This window comes from Diabrotica undecimpunctata, chromosome 3 (assembly GCF_040954645.1).
Source record: "Diabrotica undecimpunctata isolate CICGRU chromosome 3, icDiaUnde3, whole genome shotgun sequence".
Taxonomy (NCBI): domain Eukaryota; kingdom Metazoa; phylum Arthropoda; class Insecta; order Coleoptera; family Chrysomelidae; genus Diabrotica; species Diabrotica undecimpunctata.
The window spans coordinates 167043753-167066814 of NC_092805.1; the positions used below are offsets into that span (position 1 = coordinate 167043753).

The 23062-nt window shown below is 33.2% G+C and overlaps 1 protein-coding gene across 1 annotated transcript in view; it reads right to left on the reverse strand.

The window, feature by feature from the left end:
• Positions 1-345: 345 nt before the first annotated feature.
• Positions 346-23062, reverse strand: part of LOC140437781 (trypsin-1-like) — a 39159-nt gene continuing 16442 nt past the window's right edge. Inside the window, exons 2-6 of the mRNA XM_072527505.1 lie at positions 13545-13814; positions 10213-10304; positions 3915-4272; positions 3657-3814; positions 346-528 (exon numbers count right to left, since the gene is read on the reverse strand). Coding sequence (XP_072383606.1) covers positions 370-528; positions 3657-3814; positions 3915-4272; positions 10213-10304; positions 13545-13814 — 1037 coding nt within the window. The 3' untranslated portion in view covers positions 346-369. The remainder of the gene's footprint in view (positions 529-3656; positions 3815-3914; positions 4273-10212; positions 10305-13544; positions 13815-23062) is intronic.

Sequence of the window (23062 nt, forward strand, 5' to 3'; positions counted from 1 at the left end):
AGGTGTCAAAGAGCCGTATGTTACTCGCGATCCGTGATTTGCCAACGACTGACCTAGATCGCAAATATAATGTAACAATATATAAATGTTGTTCACGTACTTTCATTCTTAGAACATCTTCAGATCAAGTTTGGTCAAATTAATGCCGTAAAACTACAGATAGGTATCTTGTGTCAACATACGACAAAACAGCTACCTATTTCAACAAGAAACATAAAAAAAGGGATTTATAGTTTGTGATATATAATATATATATATATATATATATATATATATATATATATATATATATATATATATATATATATATATGATATGATATGATATATTAAGTAAAACAATATCCAGAAATATCAACTACTTTATTTGTCATGGCCACACATATTTTTCGATCCAATCTACAAATTGAGAGACTCGAGTATATACACCAGGGATTTTCCCACCACAGCCTGCTCCATAGGATACGATTCCAACAATTGAAAACGCTCCTGTCCTCTCTTTGATTTGCAAAGGACCTCCCGAGTCACCCTAAAATATAAATACAATTTTAGTTTAAAAGAAAATATACTAATTATACTACTAAGTACTAAAGATTTCCACAGTCTTCATTTTCAAGAATGCCCATCTTATAGAGTTTTTCTTTCATTGTCTCGTAATGGACTTTTCTTAAAAACTTTTATTTAAAAAATCCTTATAAAACTTTTATATAAAAGGTATATTTATTCTAAAATTGCCCTTTCGGATTACATCACAAAACGTTTTCGGACTAATAAGTACATTATCAGTGCAGTTACCAGATATACATGAGGGTAAAAACCCTTTCATTGATGTTAACTTTGTTAATTAATACATATTGGTTGTAAAATTTGAATAATGTAGTTTTAAACGGGCGGACGTAATTTCGGCCGGAAAAAGAGCAGGTACTAAAAGCCGGTAGGTAAATTCGGCCGGAGGTTTTCAGTTGCTTCCTTATCTCATAGGTATTTTCGGCCGCAAATCAAATAAAATAACAGAATGCTTTATATTAAAATATTTCTTTATTTCAATAAAATTATTACATCAACTTATTTCTATAAATTAAGTAAACTATAAATTTTTAAAAAACGTTTTGATGTGATACAGATTTAACGAAATTAATTCTAGAAATATTGTCAGATCGAAGCATATTTACCATGTTTTCGATAAATTTTAGTTTTTTAATATTGTTCTGAAGCTATTTTCTTGTGGCATTTTAAATTAATTACTATTTAACTGGGAATAAGCCACAATTAAAGGTTAAAATACGTTTATTGACGTTTTAATTTTTAATTGTTTTTTACTTGTTTGTCTTTAATTTTTGCTGGAATATTTAAATTTTTTATTTTTAAATATGCATCGATCTGACAATCTTTTAATTTTTCTATAAAAATAAATATAGAAGGGTGACTTGAATAAAAACTAGAATTAAAGTGCGAATGGAATGATTCGCAGGCATTTGTGGTTCTTTTAATTGATGGGTTTTCATATGCCCATATATTTGGTGGAAAATGAGATTCGGCGCTATGTAGTTTTCTAATAAATAGTCTGCGTATTTATCTATAAGTTTATGGTCCGGTTTGTATGACATGAGATCAAATATGAAACAATCTTCAACTTCAGAGGGGTCTAAATAAGTTAGCCCAAAAGTATGAGTAAGCCATTTGATTTCCTCGCAGTTTTTATCTTTATACATTTGGGTTAACCCTAATGATTGTATTTTCCTATACCACGCCTGGTGCAAGTGGAATCTACAACCATTTAGTTTGGTTTTGGGAAAGACAACTTTTAATGCGTTATGAATTGCGATTTCAAAATCCACAAATACCTCCTTCGGTTCAAAAACAATATTATAAAGTTCAAAAATTTTAGATTTTACCAACAGAAAAAGTCTCATATATGTGTCACTGGTCTTATTGGGCAACAGACAATACAAAAGAGGAACATAATGCCCATTTTCCAGTCCATGGATGGTAAATAACTGATAAAAATATTTTGTACAATAAGAAAATGTGCCATCCATGTAAAAATCTTTCATTTTACATAAACTTATTATATTTGTATGGCAAGAAAAAACAATGATATTATCAGCTGTGCTGTTAATAAACAAAAAATTTTCACCTGTTGTGGTTTTCGGTCCATAACTATCGAGTACAGAATGTACATCGTGAATATCCTTAGGCAGGGCTGGTAAGAGCTTACGGCGGCTGTTGTACAAATTTCTTCTTATTAGACTGACATCTATCGATGACAAATTCTCTGGCAAATGATTTGAAAGAACGCTTTTAATAATTTTTGAAGGTTTCTCCGATATGTCTTCCTCAGCTTTGCGCTTGCATGAAGTCGTCACTATTTTTCTCTCCAACGTAGTTTCATCGGACTCGTGGTTGTGGATTAATTCACTTCTAGTAACTGTGTATTCCGCACCAACACTGTACAGTTTGGCTAAACATCTTAAATTTTTCTTTATACACCTCCAACGTACTTCACCACTTTTTAATACGTCCTGTTTACAAAACTGAAACTTTTCTACAACTAGTAAGTCACAACCGTGTGAACTCTTAATTACTGAAACAGATGCCATCGTATACAAATAATATATTTTATGCTTTCTATCGACTAGTAGCTTCAAGATAAGTTATAATACTGACTAGCTATAATAATTTTATACCTGTTATTTGTGAATTTTATACATTTAAAGGAATAATCTTAAGTAGGTACAACATAGTTATTAGAATAAAGAGATAAGTAAATTAAAGGTATTTCCGACAGGTACACAGGATTAGGTATTTCCAAATAAATACACAATTAATATTTTACAGAAACTATGAAGCGTAATTACCAATATTTTAATCTCATCGTAAACATCAACCCCTCGGCCGAAATTGCCCCTGTCATAAATGGTACCCCTTGATTTATGCAGGTAGGCCAAGGGATTACCGGCCGAAATTACGCCCGCCGTTTTAAACAGATTTACATCATGGCAACGCAATACTCAAAGGTGGTTGCCAACCATTTAAAGGGTTTTTACCCTCTTATTTAGTGGCTTCCCTTACGTATACCTCATAACTGCAATGATGATGCACTTATTAGTCCAAAAACGTTCTGTGATGTAACCTGAAAGGGCAATTTTAGAATAAATATACTTTTTATAAAGGATTTTTTAAATAATAGTTTTTATGATTCATGGTACCTATATAGGCAAATACAGGAATTTCATTTTCCTTGTGGATTTTCCACTATTCCTCTTCATACCAGACTATATTCAGGAATTTGTTTATCCAGTGTTCGAAATCTGCTTATTTCCCTATTGATTGAGACTCCCATACTCCCTTTACTTGTCAATTTCTTTTTTTGTATTGTGTCCACAAAAAAAAATTAATTTTGAGCTTTTCTCTTGTTGATATCATCCTCTAAGCTTTCTCTATTATTTATTGCTTTCCCAGAAATTTATAAGTGCTTGCCTGTATTCTGTATAAACCTTTGATGTTAAATCTGTTACTAGTCTACAAGATGTGGTACAAACAAAGAACACTCTTGACAAAAAGGCATAGAGAATAACATTTCTTTAAGTAAGAATAGATAATGGAGTTCACTCTAAATCAATGCCGAACCTGCTAATATAATTAAAATAAACTTACCCAACAGGCGTCGGAAGAATTTCCAAAAGCACAGATTTGTGTGTTTTCGATTGTTTGAATACCCAGAGATCTAGTAGAGTACGTATTGTTACAAGATGTAACAGATACAGGAACCAATCTGGCTTTTTGTAAAATTATACTTCTATCATCTTCGTTATCTAAAAATTTTAAAAGTAAAAAGTATGAGCATTTTTTTCTTAAGATAAAATTCTAATAACATTTCTTAAAGTAAAAGTCTAATGACAACATAATACTTACAGACAGAGGTTTTCCCCCACCCTGTTACAAGCAGTCCTAGAGGATCGTCATGTTTCCAGTATAAACACGCTGGCTTCACTCTGTCGGAAAAAGTGGCATTTCTTCTTAACTCGACAAGGGCAAGATCACCGTGTTTTCCTAACTGATCGTAAGATTCGTGTATTCTTGTTCTCTTAACATCGATATCTTGATGATTGCTATCGGTGATTTTCGTTACTCCCAAACGGGCTTTTAAAGGTTTCTCTTTAGATACACAGTGGGCTGCTGTCAGCAAGAAATTGGGAGAGATTAGAGTTGCACCGCATTTCCAACTGAGTTCTCCCTGAGGAAGATCGCTATCTTCATAGCCAAGAGCTACCTGAAAATCAAAGTAAAGTTTAGTAAGTACACTAACGCCCTTTTGATTATTTTAGTTAAATTAAAGATAATTTTATTAAATTTCATAGAGAATATGATGACCTTCTGGTTCCCACTTTTCATAGATTTCTATCTGAGATATATTTATCTTTTTAATAAAATTGTGATTCGAATTAAAATAAGGATATATCCGTCACAACAATAAATAATGTAACAACGGGTAGTGACCATCGTATAGTTAGAGCAAAAATAAATATTAACATGAAAGAAGAGAGAAAAAGGATTAAAAAAAAAAGATTAATCTCGTCAAGATCAAATTGACGAGATTAATAAAAACATAAATAAAAACCTTCTCGCAGCAGGACTACAGGTCGCAAAGGAAACAAGGATTAAAGAAGGCAAAATAAGCAATGAAACTAAACAACTAATGACAGAAAGAAGACAACTACTAGCGCAAAACAAACGCTATACTCAAGAATACAGAGAACTTAATAAAACAATTAGAAAAGAACTAAAACGCGACATACAAAAATGGAATGAGAACTTAATAGAGCGAGTCATTGAAAACAACAGAGGCTTAAAATGTCTAAGACCCGCACTGGGAGTTCAAAAAATCATCAAAATTAAAGACACCAACAATAAGGAAGAGAAGGACAAATATAAAATAACAAATATTGTCGAAAACTTCTACACACCCTTGTACAGCTCGCATGGCCAGCCTAATGAAACAACAAAGGAGAACGTCAAAAGAAAAATAAAAAACCTGGGATCAGAAGTACTACTGAATATAAAAGGATTCGAAATAGAAAGAGCTTTAAAAGAGCTAAAAAATAATAAAGCTCCAGGACACGACGGTATAATTGCCGAGCTCTTGAAAACAAGCAAGACATTAACAATCCCTGTACTAACAGAGCTATTTAATAGATGTCTCCACAATAGCAAGATCCCTAAAGACTGGAACGAGAGTCTAGTAATACTCTTACACAAAAAAGGGGACAAATGTGATCTACAGAATTATAGACCTATATCGTTGCTCAGTCAAGTATACAAACTATTTATGGGAATTATTAACAACCGGTTAACCTACAAAATGGACAATTACCAACCGGTTGAACAGGCTGGCTTCCGCAAAGGATATAGTACATCAGACCATCTGCTGACAATGAGAAGATTGATGGAGAAGGCAAATGAATACCAACTACCCGTATTTCTTGCCTTCGTCGACTATGAAAAGGCGTTTGATAGTATCGAGATGTGGGCCATAGAACAAGCTATTAATAATTGTAGAATAGATTCGAGATATAGGCAACTAATACATAATATATATGAAAATGCAACTATGATAGTACAACTAGACGAAAATACAAATCCCATCCCCATTAAGAGAGGAGTGAGACAAGGAGACGTAATATCGCCAAAGGTTTTCAACCTAGCCCTAGAAGACGTCTTCAAAACTACAAATTGGTCAACCTATGGCATTAACGTTAATTGCAACAAGTTAAACCACCTTCAATTCGCTGACGACATAGTGATTATAGCGAGCACATTCGAGGAACTGCAAATTATGATGGGAGAACTAGCAGCCAACTCACAATACGTAGGACTAAAAATGAATATGAAAAAAACAAAAATAATGACAAATACAGATGACCCCAGACGTATAACTATAAATGGCAGTGAGATAGAACAAATCCAGGAATATATCTACCTTGGCGAAATCCTGAGACTTGACAAAAAACACCAAAGTGCGGAAATTACTAGAAGTTCAAGACTAGCATGGGCAGAATTTGGAAAGCTTAATTGGATACTTAAAAACCGCAAAATACCCCAATACTTGAGGAGCAAAGTGTTTAACCAATGCATCCTTCCTATCATGACATATGGATGTCAAACCTGGACCCTAACCAAGGCAAACATGAATAAACTAGCCACAATAGAAAGAACAATGGAAAGAGCAATGTTAGGTATACGACTGTCAGATAAAAAGAGGAATGACTGGGTAAGATCCAAAACAAAAGTCGAGGACATAGCAACAAAAATTGCCAAACTTAAATGGAGCTTCGCGGGCCACACTGCTAGATAAAAAGACCAACGTTGGAATACTACAATACAACATTGGAGACCTTACGAAAGTAAACGGCCAAGAGGAAGACCACAGATGAGATGGGTTGATGACATTAAAAGAATAGCCGGAACAAATTAAAAATATGTTGCTCAGGATAGAGACCGATGGAAGGAGTTGGGAGAGGCCTATGTCCAAACATGGACGACAGAAGGCTAAGAAGAAGAAGAAGATCCTTTATATACAAAATACATCATAGATCTTTCTCACATCCCAATCCCTTTTAACCCTTTTAATCCTCAAGTTAAAATTTATCAGATATAATTATGACAATTAAATTAAAAACATCTCAATCAAAGTTAAATATAATTCAAGTTTACGCTTGTAGTTCAGATAGCAACGAAGAATGCATTCTACAATATACGGATTGAACGAATTTAAAACGGAACATACGAAATCAATGTATTTCGGCTCAACTCCGCTCTAGGTGGTTGGGCAACAAAAGGTTGTCAAATAATTATATTATAAAAATCCAATACTTCAGCGGGCTGCTGGATTCTGAATTCATTCAAGAACAAGTTAAAACTCCACCCAAATAGGTTGCCTAGAATCACTGTGAAAACTAGACTACACAAGCAGTTATTATGCTGTCAAACCACTTATCGCTTCCTTATAGTCCAAGAGATAGAGCCGAAATTTTGAACTGATCAGTAATATGACATTTCTCTATTGGAATATATTCATTGTAACTGGGTTAAGACTTTGCCTTACAGGCGGACGCCCCTCGTGGTACAGGGGGTGGCTGTACAGGGATGAAGTTGTAATTTTTTTCGGAAAAATTAACAATCGACAATATGGCTGAAAATTTGCCCAGAGTAAGATCTTGGTATAACTAGACGAAATCCCAAAGGGCGGACGCGAGAGTGGATACATAAGGGGTGGCGGACAGGGGTGAAATTGCAATTTTTTGGGGAAAAATTAACGATAAGTAATATGTCCGCCATTTTCATGGCTCATTATTTAGCCCCTAAAAACTCTAAATCCAAAAGAGCGGACAGCTGGGTTGGTACAGAGAGCCATAAAACGGGGTCAAATGTACCACTTGCCTGCGCATTTTAGGTTTCGGTAACAATTTTCAAACTAATTTTATTATGATATTTTTATACCGATTGATTTGAAAATTTGTACGCTCACTTCTGTTACTATTCTGAAAAGCGTCAAGTGGAGTTTTCCTCAAAATTTTCCAAACAAATTTCCGTAAATGAAAATTTTCGTAATTTTTTGAGGTAAAATCTAATTTGTAGAATCCTTTCGATTTTCTGTCAGTTATACCATGATTTTTTTCCAAAAATTTTCAAACGATTTTTCCGATAAGAAAAAAAAATTTAGAAAAACTTTTCTAAAACCTTTGATAAAACTCTACGTCATCGTCTGAATCTTTTATAGAATATTTTGTAGTTTTAAACTGATATTATGATAATGTTTTTTTTTCAAACTAAAGTCATATTTACTTTACAAATCACATTTTTTTCTTAAATATAAATATTTTACGAATTAATTTTTAATTGAATAAATTATTTGATATTTGATATTTTATTAAATTAAAGTAATGTTATAATGTTAACTATTAAATATTTTTGGTATAACAAATAGTAATTTTACTTATTTTTTATTACAATAAAAAGGTTTTTAAATTTATATTGCATAAATAATGGTTGTTCAGATATAAGAAAAATTTGATTTATTATTACATTAATAATCAAATACAAAATATATTATTTCTATTTATCAATAGGTAAAATTCAGTTTGTAGAATTCCTTTAACATTTTACAAATAATTATTAATAAAAATCAATTTAATAGTGGAATTATCAATTTTTTAAGTTTTGAAATTTACTTTGTAGATATTTTCAATATTTTTTTTAACTTTCAAATTGATTGAATTTTTTTTTTTCATTAGTTAATTATAATTTAACAAATTCTGTTTGGACATTAATTTTGCATCATTATTATTTTAAAATATTAAAATAATAATGATGCGCGTTCCATTTAGATCAGTAATTCTAGACGCATGCGCTAAATGTAATAAGTATCAAGATGCTTTTATCCAACTTGGTGAAACTGACTTCGATTGTAATGAAGTTTTTTAAACCTTAGAGACTTTCATATGTCACTTATATGGAACAGGACTGACGAGAACAATTTTAAAAAGAAAAGTAAACGATGTCAGATTTTCACTATTTAACCGGCAGTATAAGTTGCATGATGTGAACGAGCCTTTTAAAAAAAAACTAAAAAATTTCGATGCTTCAAGCTTACCACCATGTCAAGATGAATTACACCAACATCTACTGCGAGCCCATTATATTTCAAATATTTGGACAAATGCTCATAAAAAAGTACCAACAGAATTGATTGTTGAAGAACATGATTGGGAGTTTGAAGATGAAACATATAAATTCAAATGGTTTAGTGGACCTCAGATGCCAGAATCAGTTCGAGAAGTAGTGATTGAAAATGAAGCAGATAATGAATGTGATATTATTGAAAGTGAAAGTGACGAAGATGATGAATGTAATGACATCAATCAGAGTGAGAAAAATGACGAAATTTTTAAAGTTTTTCTAAATTTTTTTTCTTATCGGAAAAATGGTTTGAAAATTTTTGAAAAAAAATCATGGTAAAACTGACAGAAAATCGAAAGGATTCTACAAATTAGATTTTACCTCAAAAAATTACGAAAATTTTCATTTACGGAAATTTTTTTGGAAAATTTTGAGGAAAACTCTACTTGACGCTTTTCAGAATAGTAACAGAAGTGAGCATACAAATTTTCAAATCAATCGGTATAAAAATATCATAATAAAATCAGTTTGAAAATTGTTACCGAAACCTAAAATGCGCAGGCAAGTGGTACATTTGACCCCGTTTTATGGCTCTCTGTACCAACCCAGCTGTCCGCTCTTTTGGATTTAGAGTTTTTAGGGGCTAAATAATGAGCCATGAAAATGGCGAACATATTACTTATCGTTAATTTTTCCCCAAAAAATTGCAATTTCACCCCTGTCCGCCACCCCTTATGTATCCACTCTCGCGTCCGCCCTTTGGGATTTCGTCTCGTTATACCAAGATCTTACTCTGGACAAATTTTCAGCCATATTATCGATCGTTAATTTTTCCGAAAAAAATTACAACTTCATCCCTGTATAGCCACCCCCTTTACCACGAGGGGCGTCCGCCTGTAAGGCAAAGTCTTAACCCAGTTACAATGAATATATTCCAATAGAGAAATGTCATATTACTGATCAGTTCAAAATTTCGGCTCTATCTCTCTGACTATTAGGCAAGCTCCTCTTTCCTTTAAAGGAGACAGATAGTTGAACGATATTTTATACAATGTCTATCACCGGGTATGGATTTATTTTTGTCCAAGTTTTATATTGGTCCACTATTTCAAATGCAGTTCAAACAGACATATATTAAATTGTATGTTCCGTTTTAAATTCGTTCAATCTGTATACTCTCTTAATGAAAAAATTAAGTACATTAAAAGTAACAATTGTGTATATAAGAATTACAAATTGAGTGTATAAGAATGTGACATAGTGTAAGGAGAATTTGGCTTGGTAATGGAGAAAAGTTAGGCTAAGATATGCTAATTACATAGAAAGAATCCTACAAGAGCATTTGGAGAAGAATCATCGTTGATGCATATATGGGGCTGTAATGCATTGTGTAGCTTAATGTTAATATCATTTAATTATTTACATTTATATTTAAATTTATTGCTCTTGTAGTGTATTATTATGAATATTATATTATTATATATCTTGTAATATTCATAAAATTAACAATAAACAGTATTTTTTTTATTCTTACCATATGTGGAAACTCCTTATCCAAAGCATCTTCACCATCTGTGATGTGAAAAATAATATTTGCTCTAGATTCTGTATGAATGTCATCACAAGCTAAAATAATAAGAAAAATGCTTTTACTATTTTCCTATAACAATAAAGTTTCTCTAACCATCATTACAAAAGATTAAATCAAAAAGGTTATTTTATCCTTAAAGAATAACAAAGCACCTGGCCTTGATGGTATTCATTAATTTATTCATTGATGGTCAATCGTATTCACTAACATTACCAACAACCACATATATAAAAAACGTTAGTCAGAGGTGGCAGAAACCCAGTTTGGCTTTAAAGGAGGTTTCGAGACTCTTGACCAAGGACCAGTTACTGAAGTTGGTGTATAACTATAAACGAAGTAATGCTGAAAAGCCCAGAAACAACAACAACAGGCAAAGACACAATTTAGACAAATTAAAAACACCCAGAGGAAGACATATATTTAGTGACAATTTTAAACAAGAAAAAGCAATATGAATAGCTAGGAAGCTTTGGCAGATTTTTTGACAAAGATATCTGAGGAAAAATTATGTAAAAAAGAAAAAAGGGGGAAAGAATGGACATCAGATGAAACTTGAAATATTACGAAAGAAAGGGACAAAAAAAGGTATCTAACAAGCAGGAACTGTAAAAAATAGAGTAGATAGACAATGAGCATGTAAAGCGATAAATATAAGGGTTAAAAGTAGGACACAAAGAGACAAAAACATAGGCTCAAGAATTGGCAAAACAAGCTGAAATAGTAGCACAACAGACTAACGAAATTACTAGACAACTAACAAAACATGGGCCCCATAGTTTGAACATTATAAGATCTAAGATGGAAAATAAATCGCGTTCCAGCAGACTGGAAAAAGGTAAGTAACATTACCAATTTTACTAAAAAGGACAAACTAACTCTGAGAAAAAACTGTAGAGGAATAACCTTGCTTACCGTTATAAAAAAAATTCTCACAATCATCATACTGAAAAGATTAACAAAGTTGAATTTTGAGTCAATCCAGCAGATTTTAAGCCAGAATACTCCTGCATAGCCCATATCAGTACTAAAAGGGTAATAATGCCCTAATGACAGCACTGATTACCAGAAATCTAAAAAACTTTAAAGAAAGTATTTGCAAAGTTGTACAATGATGAATCCTAGATGGGTTTGGCAATAAACCAAAATAAAACAGAGCACCTAATATGGTCCAGAAAAAATACCGCTAATACGATAGAGATAAAAAATTGGAGAACATGAGTTCGAAAAGGTAGAACACTTTTAGTTCTTAGGGGTTTAAGTTTTAAGCATTTTTTTAAAAATAAGAGCTTACTCTAAATACTAAAATGAAAATTTATAGAGCAGCAGTTAGACCACTAATCATACATGATACAGAAGTAATGTGCCTAGCACAGAAAAAAGAAGAAAGTTTAAGGATCGTAGAGAAAAACATAATTAAGAGAATAGCAGACCCACTGTGATAGTGAATTTAGAAAATTGATGAATAAACTGATAAAATAAATGATGAATTTATGAACGAAATAAGAGACCTTTTGAATGAAGAAGACATGACAGACAAAACTCAGATAAATGGGACGTCTAGAAATGATAGATCCAGAAGCAGTTAACAAGAAAATTACGAACTGAAGATTAGTAACAGGTAGACCACGAGGAAGATCCAAAACGAGATGCGAGTACCAGATAATAAATAGCGAATAAAGGAGTTAGAGAATAGAAAAAGATGAAAGAATGTAGAAAGCCAAGGCAATGAATTAAAAGTTGTTCAAGCATTTCAAAAAATAAAGAAAGGTAAAGCAATTGGACCTTGTTCTTGAATATGTAATTAGGCGGTGAATAGTGAGCAGAAATAACATACATACTTACAAACAAATCTACCCAATTGGCAGCGTACCCAGATAATATCAACATAATGAGCAGCACAAAAGATGAAGCAGAAGAAACTTACGTTGAATTTAAACAAATTGCAGAAGTTATAGGGCTAGCAATAAATACAAATAAGACAAAATTACTCTTTAAAACCAAATCAAATAGACAAGCGGAACAATAACACTCTTTAGATCATGTAGGACACTATATGGTCCTGGTCGCAAATAACCGAGAAGAACCTGATATAAATAGAAGGTTTATGTTGGCTACGAAAGCATATTTCCCCATGGAAAATCGCAAAATCTATCCCGGAAAACAAAACTCTGAGCCTATAATCAGTCTCATAGTAAGCTATCGGTGTGATATTGGTCATTGTGTGAAAAAATTTAAAGGAAACAGAAATGAAAATTGCTACAAAATGCAGTCAAGTTAAAAAGAAAGAACAACGAATGGATGTGGTAGAAAGAGAATGCTTAGATGAATGAGCTGAGTGACAAAAAAGAAGGATAGACCTAGGAGTGGTACCAATTGATGGCAAAATCAGAGAGCATAGATTAAGACGGTAAGGATATGTTTAACGTCAACACGTTATCAACCAATTCGAAGAATTGATGATTTGCAAGTTTCTGCAAGCAGTACGAGAGGAATACCAAAAAAGATGTAGTGGAAGACGCTTATTCAACACAAGTCTATGAATGGTATTGATATTGGTATGATCCAAATAAAAAATTATGGAGAAATACAATTAGGAAGTCTGACTATCACATAGGAATAAATGAAAAGAAAATGTTAACCATAATCAAGTGATGCTAAAATTAGGAATACCATTTTACAGATATTGAATAATTCAGAATGGACTGTTATTTGTCAAATAAAAAACCGATCGTTGATACATTTGGTATTATTGATAAGGTAGTTCCATTTTCTTTTTGTTTCTTTTTCTTTCACATTATTTTAATATTTATATAATTTATATAATTTATATTTGGTGAGACACTATTTCCTTGTTGGACACCTGATCTCCATCTTAAAATTTAGACATAGTTGGTTACATTACTTTGTTCTAATTATTATACACAATATATTGTTGCGTCACTCTCGGTGCGGTCCTGTACTTTAGGGGCAAAACTTTTTTCATTACGAATATTCCACCCATTGTTCTATCGATGCGACATAATATTATTAGTATTAGGGAATTATTTTGTAAACTATATCTGTGTGAATTGTAATCGATAAGTATTAAAATAATTAGAAATTAGGATATTTGTATTTTAGTGATTTTGGTTTTGGTTGAAATCAAGTTAGTTAAATCACGTTTTCGTCACTTAATCCTTGAATTAGCAGAAATCCGTAACAATATTATAACAGTCAAAAAAAGTTATTTTGTACTTATTAACCAAATAATAAAAATTCTTGGATACATTTCTTACCTTGCTGATATTTTCTTTTGGGAAATTGTCCGTTATTGTCTGTGTTAGGTTTTTTGGTAGGTACTTCCGTACTACCGTCTGGATAGGGATCTATCTCTGTAGGTCCCTTTTCTACATTGCCTGGACAACATATGATTTCGTCCAAATTATCCCAAAGACATCTTTTAAAATTGTGTTTATGGAATTTTCGTAACGAGTCCAATGCCTGTGGGCATTCTGTGACACTTTTGCATATACCAGGTACTCCTGAAGTGTAGCATTTACTGCCAACTGCAACAAAATAAATTTATTACAATATATTACATTGATCTTACATTGATATTGAAATAAAGGCGCCAAAGTACGAGAAAGTGTAGCTTGTGCATTACTTACGGATTCCTAACTTACGGATTTGGAACAAGAAATGACGGGGGCAATCGCCTAAACGACTTTTTTGAGCAAAACAGATTAGTGATTTACGCATGTGGCAAACTCGCCAAGTCTCAAGCTATATTTCAAAGCAATTTCAAGCTAAAAAGTGGTATTAGTCAATAGCCTTGTAGTATATCAATAGTCATAAATTTTACAATATGCAAATGTTAATGAAAGTAACAAAACATTTAGGAAAACTGTCCAATGACAGTTTCCTTTAGCTTATATAAGGTTGGGTTTGGGAAACATAACTACTCCATCAAACTACTCCACACTACAATACAGAACAGTATTACGATTTGAAAATCTGACAGACAGATCACATGGAAAATGTCTTCTTTACCTTCGCTAGACGGGACGTCCCATTAATTAGGTGTTGAGACAATGCGTTGGGGTAATTTTCTATGCCTTCGTTATACTTCTGGAAGAAGTATAATATTTCTTCTTTGACAGATTTCATTTTAAGATCACGAGCACTAACACTGTTAGTTACGTACCATGAAGCGAGCGTTCACGTTAATCTTAAGAACTTTGTACTGGAATTTTTATAGGATTTCAATATTTGAGTGGAATTCTGTCCCTCACAATTGAATTCTGTAGCTCTATTTCTGTTTTAGGACGACTTTGTAAATTAGCAAATTATTGGTAACTATTAATTGTGATTTATGACCTAACATCCAGCACAATTTGCTAAGTTTTAAGCTCAGTTGCTTTCTCTTAGCAAATATATGTGTCCTGTAAGTTAATCGTCGGTCCAGATGGATACCCAGATATTTTGCATCTTCTTTTTGTTGCAAGATTAATGCCACAGTTGGACAGGCACCCCTTCGTAGGGTGTAAGTGACTTGGATAGATTTAATGTCGTTTGTTTTAAATCGCCAGGTTTTTACACAAGAAGAAATAACCAATAACCTATCCAAGTGAGTCTGCGAGATTTGAGAAGCATTAACAGAATCTTCGTGAGATGACATAACAGCATATCTTCTGCATATGTTGCAATGGTTATATTTTGCTAGTGGGAAGATTAGCTGTGTAAATAACATAGAGGATCAGACCAAGTACACTCCCCTAAGGCACGCCAAACCTTATTGGACGTAGAGTTGTGGTTTTGTCTTGATACCTTACTTGAAATGGTCTATTTTGAAAAATTTGAGGACAAGGAAAATGTTCTTCGGTCAGCTTTTTCTGATTTTGTATAATAATACATCGTGCCAAACTTTGTCCAAAGCTTCGGTGATGTCTAAAAAGGCAACAGAATAGTATTCTTGATCTTGAAAGAATTTATATATATTTTTTATATCTGGCGGACTTATTCGATGGAGGCATGTTCTGTTCTAAATCCAAATTCATCGTTAGGAATTGATTTGCTTTCAAAATTGGTTCCATCTTCTCTACAAGTAATTTTTCTAGTAACTTTGTCATAGCAGGGAGTAGGCCAATAGGTCTATAGGGTGCTGTATGCTTTGTATATCTATTGTTTTTTGTTGTAGTTTGGAAATCATCTAATTATACTTTGAGGTGTGCGCCTCTACACATCACATAAAGACTGTTTAGAATTTTTCTGTATTTTAGATACACGTGTTGTTAATTATACAAACTAAAAAATATTTTTCAAATGTTCCTAGTAGTTTGTATTCACAATGCATTATCTAAATTAAAAGAATTGTAACGACATAGGGAATTCTCATGAAAGTGAGTTGTATATAAACAGCGGTTTTCTCGGGTTAAGACCGGGTTATCGTGCCCCAGATAAATACGCAGAATATTTATAAAAAATATTATAAATAAAATTAAGACACATGAAAATTATGAACACGTATTTAATTAATACCGTAAGAATTTTTCTGCTTTAACAATGGAAGATAAGAATAAAAATTATAAAATAATATATAGTAATAATAATAAGGCAAGGCAAGTTCGCTATGATGTACGGCAATGAATTTTGTCAAAATAATAATAATAATAATAATGTAATGTAATAATAATTGCGCAGGGATATTGGACAAATTACAGAATACATCCGAGGAGTAAGAAGTCGAAAAGTAATTAAAAGATCTGAAGAAATAATTCTGAACACTCCAAGACACTCACAACATGATCCAGAAAACAACACAGCTCAACACTGCCTAGACACATTAAAACAAAAACTCTTCGTTTATTCAGGTCGCCTAAGGAGATACAAAGTTAGTAACAACTGTAAATGCGACAATATACTTTTTGAGAATGCAAAGAAGGCTTTCTATAGAAAACTGAATTCCACTGTAGAAAATGTAAGTGAATCCTACCCAAGCTAAGAAAAAAATTCATGAGTTTTGGGGAAACCAACTTTCGACGCCAGCTACTCATAACAACAATGCTGGATGGATTGAAAAAACGACGAACAACTGTCAACATTACAGTAATATACCCTATGAACCTTTTACCACTGAAGAAGTCTCGAACATTATCAAAGAGCTTCATAACTGGAAATCTCCTGGACCAGACGGAGTTCAAAACTTCTGGCTCAAGAAGTTTTGGAGCGTTCATGAGCTTTTAATAGTATTGATTAATAATATTATTTCTAATTCACAGGAAATACCATCATTTCTTACTCAGGGAACCACTTATCTAATACCGAAGGATCAAAATAACACCCAAGATCCAGCCGCCCAATTACTTGTCTTCCAACTTTGTACAAATTGGTCTCATCCTGTGTGGCCCGGCGTATCTACCAACACTGTGCTCTGAACAATATCATAGAGCATTAACAGAAAGGATGTAAGGACTCTTACTGCCTTCATTGATTACAAGAAGGCTTTTGATTCAGTACCGCATGAATGGCTTATAGATATATTGAAAATATATAAAGTCGATGATAATCTCGTGACCTTTTTGAAGCATATAATGGCAGAGTGGAAGACTAAAATTCACATTCAAATACCTGGTGAAACCAATATCGAAACTGAAGATATCCCTATTAACCGGGGCCTTTTCAAGGGAAACTTTTTCGTTTTGATCTTATTGCTTGCCATGAGTGTTTATTATTTTGAGAGTCTTCATGTTCTTCGTCTGACATCAAATCATATTCATACTGTGTTTCTGAATTGTTTTTTAAGTTTAAGTTAGCTTGAGAGTTTGATGTAGAATGAGAAAAGTTGGTTTACTGGGCAACTACTGGCTGTACCTGATATTGTTGTTGATAATTATCAAAAGGTATCATTTGGTTGACTGTTGGTTGATTGTAGCACAATGGTGGATCTTGAGTATTTATTTGACTTACTTGATAATACGGATGTAATAGATTTGTAGGCTCGTTCTGCATTACAGTTGGAAACTGCACTGTAGGGTACTGAAAATCATTTGATCCTGGTCCGTTTTCTGTTGGAAATATTTTCTCTTCACTTAGAGCTAACTTTTATTTCACATTGACTGGATAAATAAAAATTTATTTATTTACCAATAATCAATTTAAATATACCAAATTTCGAGAAGATTAATAATTAGTAAGCACAATTACAATTATCTTTAGAAAACCGCCAAAAATTAATATTTTTCGGGGAGAATCCCAAAATTCACATTAAGTTTGACAGTTATTTTTTTTATATGTGATGAGTATCTCTGCCACATTCCAATGATTTTTCTAAAATTGGTCTTAGCCAGCCTCGTATTTTCCTATTATTTGTTCTGCATGTAGTGTGCTATACAATGATGTAGTATAGTCTTCTTCTTCTTCTTCGTCTAGCCATTCACGTCCACATCTGAACATAAGCCTCTTCAAATCTTCCTTTCCATTGTTTTTTATTGTACGCTACTTGTAGCCAATTTTTCCCGGCAGTCCTTTTCAGATCATCTGTCCATCTCATAGGAGGTCTGCCTCTGGGTCTTTTGTGTTGGTATGGTCTCCAGGTTAAAATTGATCTGTGCCATTTGTTTACATCGGTGACTTTGGTTTTCTGTCTTATCCATGTGTTTGTTTTCTTGTCCTTAAGTGATATACCTAGCATTGCTCTTTCCATCGCGTGTTGAGTGACTCTAAGTATATTCATATTCTTTTTTGTGATTGTCCATGTTTGTGCCGCATAAGTTAATATCGGAATAATGCATGCATCAAAAACTTTAGATCTAAGATGTAATTGAATTTGTTGATTTCTGAGTATATAGTTCAGTTTACCGAATGCTGCCCAAGCTAACTTTCTTCTTCTTTTTATTTCTTCAGTTTGAATTTCCCTATTTAGTATTATTTCTTGTCCTAAGTATATATATTCTTCAACTTTTTCTATAACTTTATCGTTTATTATTGTCACGGTGTCTTCGGAGTGCATGACTTTTGTTTTGTTTAAATTCATTTTCAGTCCTATTTTAGAAGATTCGGTATGTAGTTCTAAAAGCATGGTTTGCATTTCTTGTAGGTCAGTAGCTATCAGGATTATGTCATCTGCAAATCGTAGATTACTGAGGTAGCGGCCATTGATGTTTATTCCCTTATATTTCCAATTTAGGTTTTTAAAAACGTCCTCCAAAACTAAGGTGAACAGTTTGGGTGATAAAGTATCTCCCTGTTTGACTCCCCTGTTTAATGGTACAGGGTTCGTGTGTTCATTTTCATTTAGGTAGTATGTAGCTGTAGCTTGGTTCATAGTTTCTTTTATTAAGTTAATATATCTGCTGTCTATTCTACAATTTTGCATTGCGTTTATTACGGCCGTGTGTTCTATGGTATCGAAAGCTTTTTCGTAGTCTACAAATGCTAGGAAAACTGGAAACTTGTATTCGTTACATTTTTCTATTAATATTTTTATGGTTAACAGGTGATCGGAAGTTGAATAGCCTTTTCTAAAACCTGCCTGTTCATATGGTTGGTATTCGTCTAATTTCCTTGTTAGTCGAGTAGTTATGACTTTGGTGAGTATTTTAAACATGTGTGACAGTAGGCTGATGGGTCTGTAGTTTTCCAATTTTCGACTATCACCTTTCTTGTGTAATAAGATTACTTTAGAGTTGTTCCAGCTCTTAGGGACTTTGCCCTGATGTAAACAACTGTCCACAAGCTTAGTTACAATTGCAATTAGTTCCTTACCTCCTTCTAATATCATATCTGTGGTAATATTATCTTCTCCTGCAGCTTTATTTCTCTTCATATTTTCCAATACTGTAGTTACCTCTGAAATTGTTACTTTTGGCATTATTTCTGATCCAACATTTTTTATTAATTTCCGTGCTGGTCTCATCTCATCATCTTGTTGATGTGTTCTGTATAGTTCTAGTATAGTAGAGAATATTTTATATGCTGTATTTAGAATCGTAATTCCTCTGTGGATAGAACATTTAAAGATATCTCCTTTTTTTGTGTATACAAAGTATTACAATGTTATAATCACTTGGAAGTGATATCTGTTCCGGTTGATCTGTTTCTGCTAGTGTTTCAACTGAATCTTTAACTTAAGGATCGTTGGTGGCTCTTCTTCCCGTTCTGTCTGTTTCGTTTATTTCATCACTCTCATCTTTCAGGTTTTCTTCTTCTTCGTCCATATTAAGTGCCTGGTTAAAGTGTTCCACCCATCGATTCAATACATCTTTCCTTGTTGTTAATAGATCACCATCCGAACTTTTACATTGGTTTGTAGTTGCCTTGAATTCTTTTCTGTTGATGTTGACTTTATTATAGAATGCTTTGAATTATTTCTCTAAAAGATCTAAGAAAGATTTTCTATATATTTAAGTTCCTTATTTAAGTAGTTTCATTTTTTTCTTTTGAGTATCCTATATTTTTCTCTTTTGCTGCTGTTTAAATATTTTCCATTATTCTGGTCCAGTAGGAAGAGAGGATTTAATACAATAATGGACGAAATAATACAAGGAGTATGCCAAGGTCATGGTTACAGATTGTGGAGAAGAGACTGAAGATGATCTCCAAAGATTAAAGCACATTTTTAATACAATAAGCAAAAAATACGACAACATCGAAATACCAATTACGATGTAAAATCGACATCGACAACAGAAGGTAGGAAATGCAGTTTAAATATCTGGCAATAAAAAATATGACCAGCTATTGAGATATTCAAGAAGTTCAACAAGTCTTAAGAGTAAGTAAAGCGGCGGGATCTCTTAATGATACAGTAAGCATAGACACACAAAAGCAAGGATCTATAGAACAGCAATTAGACGTGGAATGACAGGGCAGAGACGGGGCCCGACATATCCAAAACGAAACTACTGATATAAGCGACAGACATGAGAATACTCCGATGAATATCAGGGAAAAGCCTACTGGATAGAGAGAGAAGCAAGAACACGAAAAGGGCATGTAATGAAGAAGATATATAAATACATGGGAAACAAAATGAAAGATATGGAGCGAACACATTAGCAGAATGGCAAGATATGATAGTAAGAATAACACTAGACAAAACATCAAATGGTCGAAGAAGTGTTGGACGGTCAGGGAAAAGATGATGTGATAATCTAAGTTTATTTAATTTGCTCTAATATAACTTTTTAAATATTTTTTTTTTATTTCCTAAAATTATTAACTTCGATAATAATATCATGTTAAAATATGGGTATAAATAAGATATATGTTATCGTACGGGTTTTTCCAGTATTTAGGAGTTATTAAAAAGCAAATCGTTTTCTAAAAATGAGTACCAATTTTCCCATTTGAAGTAGGTAAATACTTAATGTCGAATTGTTAAACAAACGTCAAACATGTATTTTATGCGGTATATATACAGTTATGGTTAGACAGTGTGACGTAAAACTATTATTTAAGTTGGACATTCTAAAAAATATATCTTGGTTCAATTTGCTCTGTTTTAATAATATGCTACAAAATTACAGACATTACTGTAAAAATATTAATTGTATAACCAGCGCTTAAGTGATTTAAGTAAAGACGGAACATGTCTGTTACCTTTAGATAAACTAAAAAAATATAAAATTTATATCCCCTTTAAACGACTTCCGACATTTTCTCTTATTAAATTTGAATTTATTCGATCAGTTTAATAATAATGTGTGACATCAAAAGTTTAATAATAATGTGTGTAATCAAAAAGTTGTGACATTGAGTCTTGACCACAAAAGTTGATTTTTTTGTGTAATATTAGTATTTTAATAAGTTTATAAGTTTATAAATTTTTAATAAGTTTTGCAAATTAATTCTAAAATTTGTTATTGCGTATTCAAAAAAAATAGCCTAATATATATTAAAATAAGCGTAAGTCTTTATGGATGCCGCTGTTTGATTTTTCATTGTATTCTATTGGGTAAATCTTGTCATTTAATACCTCGCACGTCACAATTGGCCCGATAGTAACAAAGATACGCATCTGAAGTCCCTTTGGTATACCGCCATGTTTGATTTTTTTTGTCGTCATATTCTATTCGCTAAATACTGTCATATGACATATCGCACCATCCTGTATGTTAGGTCATCTAGGCACTATATGCTTAATGTCTTTATGAAAATTCACCATCTGACCTCAACCCTTTATTTCCTGATTATCACCACTTTTTCTAATAGTTTTGTGATTATTATTGTTCTTTATTGGTTGATGGAACCATTTTTTGATACCGTATAGTGAATGTGTGACGGTTATTAGCTTACTTTACTTTATCGTGTTCGGATATGTCATTCATAAAATTTCGGCTCAGTATCGGGCTACGTCGGTTCCATCTTTGTTGACAAGCCACAAATCTTCGAGGGTACATCGATGGGGACAGTTTCTGATGTTATATATTCTGTGTTTTCCACAGTCACAGTTCACATCATCTTGGTCTATTTTTCCCCATTTTGCCATCTTTGATTTTACTGGAACGACTGCCGTTCTTATTCTATTCATAGTTTTCCACGTTTTAAAGTCTAGGGTCTGGCCGGTCCATTGAACCTGAAGAAGAGGAAAATACTCAGGCGATTCATCCTGCACTGTTCCAAGAAAGCTTTTCCTGGATTTTAGTCGCTTTCGTGGTGTTCGAGCTTTGTATAGGGCATGCCACTCGTCCGCGATCTGTTTAATTTTCTCTATGTGCTCTGCAACGCCTCTGCGTGTTGAGGGTTCTGCAAAACCCGCTGCTCTATATAGACTTGAGAGTAGCGTTAGTTTCATGCACCCCGTTACTGTCCTGGATGTCTTATTTAGCGCAGTACCAACTTGTTTGGTGTGAACAGATCTGCCCTAAACGGGGCACGCATATTCAGCAGTTAAGAAACACAGTCTCTGTGCCGTTGTTCTTAAAACACTAGGACGTGCACCCCATTTACTTCCCGTTAGCTTTCTGAGTATGCTGTTCCTAGTTGTTACTTTCCCTCTCGTTTTTATGCAATGTTGTATGTAGGTGAGGAACCGGTCCAGAGTTACTCCAAGATATATAGGTTTGTTTGTATGTTCTAATGTATTACCATTCCATGCAATTTAGAGTTATCGCTTGGCTTTCTTTGCGCGAAGGTGTCAGGCGCAGACTTGGGTCTTAGAGGGATTGGGTCACAGGGAATTCTGCAGGTAGTACGCTTTCATTGTTTTTAAGGCAGTTTCGAGTTTTTGACGTGACAACGTCTTAAATTAGGTTGTGGCTCGGAGTCATTTAAGAAAAAGTGTAACGCCCGCTCACGTCTGTTACAGTGAGTCACCGAACGAGAGAGAGGCCCGCCGGACCGGCGAATGCCTTGCGCCTCTCTCCCACTCAAACATGATCGGTCCGCTGCGCGCGGCACTAGAGAATTAGGCGCGTTGAATCGCTAAAGTTGAAAATCGTTGAAAGTATCGTCAGCTGTGTCTGTAGTGAAAATGTGGAGTACTTACAGTGTCCTATTTTAGGGGGAACCACCAGTATCAGATATAATTTTAGGAAATTACCTAGGGACCTATATTCTTTTATAATATTGCTATGGATTTATCCATTTAATATTGAGCAATGATTATAAACATTCTTTATAGTTTAAACTTCAATGAAAATTATTAACTGTGTCTAAAGACATATATGATATGAGGTATTTTACCCAAGAGTATTAAGTATAATGAATATACATAAAAACATAATTTTGTTTTCTTAGGATTTATCATTTTGTCAGCACATTATCTCAAATTCACACTTAAATCAATATGTTTTTACTATTAGGTCTGTTGAAT